A 6000-nucleotide genomic window follows, 5' to 3' on the forward strand; every position below is an offset into this window, starting at 1 on the left:
GAATAGCCAAAGGTGTGTTGTCTAACCAGTTATGACTTGTCATTATTGAAATTCTGCCAAGGAGACTTGCCTAAATAATTAGTTCACATTACATATCGGTCTTGTAGATTTTCTAATTTGAACACTTTCAATTCTCTGTCAATTTAATGCACTGAAGGATAATGGAAACTTTACATAATTCCTTCAGTGATACACACCATTCAGTGGACGCCAAACAGTACATAACTGTATTTGCATGTGAACTGTCCAATACACTGTATGCTGAGCTTGAAAAATGACTTTAAAAGCTCAAGAACATGCATTTACAGGTATAATGTATGAATAAAATGTTTTACCAGATAGCATCATTATGTTTCAACACAAAATAGGGCATTCAGCCCATTGCGTGCCAGTGTTTTTTCCACAGACTTCCTGCTCACTCTCCTAATCTTTAATATCCTTTTTCAAAATATTATCCAAATCTTTTTTTTTAAATTAAAGTATTGAAAGATCGCTTCAAAAAATGGTTCATTCCCAAATCCAGATCATTAATGTTTTGTAAAAACAGGTCCAACTTAAACCCCGATGGAACACCCACCACACTTTCCCAATCCATGAAACCTCTCTTTTATTTCTACCTTCTTGTGGCCACATTCTTCACAACTCCACATGACATTATCTTTATCAAATTCTCCTTTCTAAATTCATGTATCTACTGCATATCTTAGGATTCCTACATGGCAGAAGGTGGCCATTTGGCCCATTGAGTCCATACAGACCCTCTGAAAGGGCACCTCACCTCGGCCCACTCCCCCACCCCATCCCCATGGACCCTAAAGGGGCAATTTAGCATGGCCACTCCACCCAACTTGCACATCTTTGGACTGTGGGAGGAAACCAGACCACCCGGAGGAAACCCACGCAGACATGGGGAGAAAGTGAAAACTCCACACAATTATCCAAAGCCGGAATTGAACCCAGGCCCCTGACGCTGTGAGGCAATAGTGCTAATCATTGTGCCACCGTGCCATATATTTTCATTTACCCTGTTATTTCTTCTGAGAATGGTGAAACAGGACATTTTCATGAGAAATCCAAGCATAGCAGGTGTTGAGTAACTACTGTTTCTCCCCAGTGCTTAAGTATTTCATCCTATATGAATTCTACAACCTACATTTACACAGCAACTTTAACTTAAATAAAAAAAATCTCATGGAGCCAAAGGATGTAATATTTGAAAGGGTGAGGCAACAGCTTGGTACGGGAGGTTGTGTGCTGTGGAGAACTTGAAAGGGTGGGAGATCACGAAGTGATGGCCTTTCGGGAAGGAATTTCACAGCCTAGACCTTGGAGTCTGAGGCACAGCAGCCAATGGTGGGCTGAATGCACTAGGATAAGAAGAACATAGAGTTCTGGAAAGGCTGGACAGATGGAAGAATTTCCAGAGATCAGCAGGGGCACAGCCTTGATGTGACTTAAGCTGGACGATGAGAATTTTAAATTGAAGGCATGAAGGATCAAAAACCAAAGTTAGTCAGCAAGAGGATTGATAGGTGGGAAAAACCTGGCACAAGCAGAAGTGCTATTAAAAGTTGAATTTTACAAAGTGTGAAGGATGGGAGGCTGGTCAAGAGAGCACCGAAATAGTCTGCAGGTGAGAAAGAATGTATGAGAGTTTCAACATTGGATAGGTTGAGGCATTGGTCAAGAGGAGGCACGATGGGCGGGATTCTCCGGTCGCCAGGCATTCTCCATTGTACTCGGCCTGCCAGTGGCATTCCTGCGAAGGCCTGGCGTGAGAATCCAGCCCAATATCTCAGAGGTGGAAGTTGGCAGTTTAAGATGATGGAGAGGATAAGAGGCTAGAAACTCAGTTGTGGTTTGCAAGTACACATGTGTAAGTGTCTTTCCATGGTTTTGTCACCTTGCAGCATGTAATTAAGGAAGAGAAGAAGCCAACAATTTATCTTTGAGACACCTCAGATCTAACGGTGGTAGAGTGGAAAGAAATTCCATTGCTGGAGATGCTGTGGCTACGATTAGATAGCTAGGAGGAATCAAGGAAAGACATCTGAGCCAGATAACAAAGGTGTTGGGGGACGATGGTGTGCCCTTCCATATCAAAGGCTGCAGAGGACAATAAAGACAACAAAAAGAAATGTTGCCATGGTCACAATCACAGGGTTGCATTTTTGATTTTGATTTGGGCTGTATCACTGCTCGAGTAGAGATTACAGAGATTTAAATCTGATGTTGCCTGGTACGGAGGGCATTAGCTATGAGGAGAGGTTAGATAAACTTGGTTTGTTCTCACTGGAACGACGGAGGTTGAGGGGTGACCTGATAAAAGTCTACAAAATTATGAGGGGGAATGGACAGAGTGGAGAGTCAGAAGCTTTTTTCCCAGGGTGGAAGAGTCAATTACTAGGGGCTAGAGGTTTACGGTGTGAGGGGCAAAGTTTAAAGATGTGCGAGGGGGATTTTTTTTTTTTTTTTACACAAAGGGTAGTGGGTGCCTGGAACCCGCTGCCTGAGGAAGTGGTGGAAACAGGTACGATGGTGACATTTAAGGGGCGTCTTGACAAATACATGAATAGAATGGGAATAGAGGGATATGGAAGTGTAGAAGGTTTTAGGTTACACAGGTAGCATGGTTGGTGCAGGCTTGGAGGGCCAATGAGCCTGGGCTGAATTCTCTGTCCGCCGCGCAGATTTCTGGTTCAGCACACCGGTGGGATGCTCCGTTTCGCCGGCTAGTCAATGGGGTTTCCCATTGTGGGGCAGCCCCACGTTGTCAGGAAACCCTCGGCTGCCAGCAAAACAGAGCATCCTGACAGTGGAGAATCCAGTCCCCTGTACTGTACTGTTCTTTGTTCTGTAACATGGGAGTCATGGTAAAGATGCATATAAATTGGCAGGCAACATCACATTCAAGGAATCTGAAGTTAGTCTTTGCAAACTACTGCCTAAGCATTTGAAATTGGTATTTTTTGGGAAGGATGATGACAGTTGTTTTGAAAGGAAACAAACAATACCTGAGAAGCTGGAATCACTTGCACTGGACCAAGAGGTAAAGTTAGGTTTCAGTCGTTTAGTCGTCGTAGGATGAAGAAGCAGGTGGTGGATCTCATTGACAAAATGCCGGAGAGGCATAAAAGGAGACAAGATAGGAACTAAACCTGGAGGTTCAGGGTTAGGCCTAGGGGAGGGTGGAGGTTTGACTTAGTGGGTAAATGGAGGATGGAAAACGCAGTAGAAGCAACTGAATGAATGGTCTCAATCATAGTGACAAAGCAATCTACAAAATCCTTGCACCTTTTGGAGGGAAGGCCGACAAGGGCAAGGGATGGGGTTTAAGGAGACAGTAGTCGAAAAAAGCAGGGTTTTCTGTTTACACTCATGGAGTGAACAGTTTAGGCAGCGAGTGAGAGCTGGTAGCTGTCAACCTGGTCCAGCTAGATCTGGTGATGGATGGTTAAACCAGTTTAGCATCAAGTCCATGTGCTTGAAGCAAGTGGGAGCCATATTGAGAGGAACAACCAACTGGAAATGAGCATGTTTTACTGGAGACAAGGACAAAGGTGAAGGTGAGGGAGTGCTTTACCAAATCATCAGGTGTAGAACTATTGTGGTGAACAGAAGATTGAAAGCTCAGCTGTTGCAAGTTTGAAAGTGTAGTGGTGTGTGACTTGTAGGGTGGGAGTATAAGAGGAGTGGGCGGGAGTATAAGTGTAGTGGTAAGTGTTGTGGTGAGCAACTTGAGGGGTGGGAGTGTGAGTGTAAGTGTAGTGGTGAGTGACTTGAGGGGTGGAGTAGAAGTATAGTGGTAAATGTGGTGGGGAGTGAATTGAGAGGTGGAAGTATCAGAGTGCAGTGGTAAATGTAGTGATGAGTGAAAATGAAATGAAAATGAAAATCGCTTATTGTCACAAGTAGGCTTCAATGAAGTTACTGTGAAAAGCCCCTAGTCACCACATTCCGGCGCCTGTCCGCGCTGGTGACTTGAGAGATGGGAGTATAACAGGGTAATGGTAAGCGACTTGAGGAATGATAGTAAGAGTTCCTTTTAGTTGTGAATGCAGGAGTGGTGTTGGAAGGGTGCAGGGGTGGGTAGGTGATGTTGAAAATAAGGAATTCTGGTAGTTTACCACCATCAGAAGTAACTATTGGCCTATAACTGACTGAATTAGCTCTGTCTCCATTTGAGGAAGGGCCTCGCATTTGTCATCCTCACATTCTTTGATACAATTTTCTGTTTTTGCATAATTTTGACAAATCATAGCAAGAGCTTTTGCTATTTCTTCTTCAAATTCCCTTAAAATCAGTCTTAAACTATCAAGACATTGTGATTTGCTGATGCTAAAAGACTTGCATAATGCATTTTCCAACCAATTAAATACCTTTGAGGTGTAATCACCCTTGAAATGTAATGTTAAAAGAGTATTTTATCCAGTAACATATTTCTTAAATTAAAGCCTAAATTGTCAGGCTCCAAAGGAGTGAGCCCCTGCTTCCAAAGGAGTGAGCTCCTGCTTCCTCCTCATCTCTGAAAACTAGCATTGAGTATACATTCAGTAACAATTTTGCCAGATATGCATTCCCTTCTGCAAGCCCGTCTCTCTCCTGAATTGGCCAAGAAAACGTGTCATTGTCCTTTCTGACTTTGATCAGTTTCTCTCTTATCCTTTATAGAATATCCTTTTTTTTTGCAATATACATGTCGCAAATTAAGGAGCCAGGTGGCTTTGTTAAGCCACGTTATAAATAGGGGGGGGGGGGGATAAGTGCATCAAAATTAAGTGCATAATTTTCTCGGGACGAAGGCCAAAATCTCTTAATTTCAAAGGAGAACCATTCAAATGAAAAGCGGACTCGGTGGAAAGCAAGTTAGGTGTAGAGCACTCACCCTGAAATGGGCAAAGTTGCAGTGTCAGACTCGGAGACTTGGACTTCCATCGCCGCTGAAGCACAGGGGACAAGTTTTACAGCAGTTCCACTCCAGCCTTGTAAAGTTGGCGCGTCAGCAGTAAAGGAAGTTTTAACCTCCACTTTGTTGAACTGTAAGAGGAAATAAGAGTAAAAGGATTAAGACAATTTTGTAATAATCGCTAATGAATTCATGTATCTGTGGCTTATGGCATTGCTGCAAGACAGAAAGCTGGGTTTGGAAACGTACAAGAGTGTGTGTGTGGATTTACCACCCTCTGCCCTTTCACATACCTCAGTGTGCTGAAGGGTTTACTTAGTGTTCAGGGGGATGTCTCTCTCGCTCTGATCCGGCTCAGCTTCTTCCGCAGTCTTCAGAGCCAGCCTCAGCCTCAGCGCGGCGCCGATCGCTCTCCTTTCGCAAACACAAACATTTTCAAGCCATGACATGTGCGAGAACTTGCCCACTCCCAATCAAACTTTCCAGGATCCCGGACACAGCAGCTTCAGCATTCCCTCCTGCCCCCACCCTCCTGCTTCTCACAACAGCACCATCCGAAGCACCCACTCATTGCCAAAGGGGCATTTGCATATACATCTGCACACACACAAAACTCGGTTTTGTTTTCCTGGTTCGCGGAGTTTCTGTTCACTCCAGCTGCGCTTTTCCATTCCTGCCACTAGGAAGCGGGAGAGATTTGCAGGCAGGGATTCGCGGCTTCCACCTGTAATTAAAGCAGAGCCGGACCCTGCCAGGTTTTCAGTGTGCTGGTCAAAATGAATAGGATGTACCGGGTAGCCGAAAAAGTATCACTCCCTCCCCTCTCCTCTCCCTACATGTCGAAATGCACTTTCAGCATTTTGTTTCACACTTGATCACCATTGAGGCCCAATATTTAAATTCGGAATTCAAACAGCGTGCAGTGCAATTAGTTCTGGGTCTATGCAGCAGCAACTTTTAACTTTTCTCCAACAACAGGAGGTTTTCATCATTGCGGTGAAGAATTTCACTGCTGTTTTGTGTCCAGCCTCCTCCCTTTAAGATTTGGGAACTACTTTTTTTTGGAAGAGCCGGGCCCGATTATAGGACTTTCG

The 6000-nt window shown here is 44.2% G+C and overlaps 1 protein-coding gene across 3 annotated transcripts in view; it reads right to left on the reverse strand.

Moving 5' to 3' along the window:
• Positions 1-5703, reverse strand: part of cobll1b (cordon-bleu WH2 repeat protein-like 1b) — a 251139-nt gene extending 245436 nt beyond the window's left edge. Inside the window, exons 1-2 of one of the 3 annotated variants that reach the window (XM_038789697.1) lie at positions 5200-5703; positions 4886-5037 (exon numbers count right to left, since the gene is read on the reverse strand). In XM_038789697.1, coding sequence (XP_038645625.1) covers positions 4886-4935 — 50 coding nt within the window. In that variant the 5' untranslated portion in view covers positions 4936-5037; positions 5200-5703. Of the gene's footprint in view, positions 1-4885; positions 5038-5155 lie in introns of all 3 variants that reach the window. The other 2 variants (XM_038789694.1, XM_038789695.1) reach the window with 2 other exon arrangements.
• Positions 5704-6000: the final 297 nt, after the last annotated feature.

Source organism: Scyliorhinus canicula, chromosome 2 (genome assembly GCF_902713615.1).
Source record: "Scyliorhinus canicula chromosome 2, sScyCan1.1, whole genome shotgun sequence".
NCBI lineage: Eukaryota > Metazoa > Chordata > Chondrichthyes > Carcharhiniformes > Scyliorhinidae > Scyliorhinus > Scyliorhinus canicula.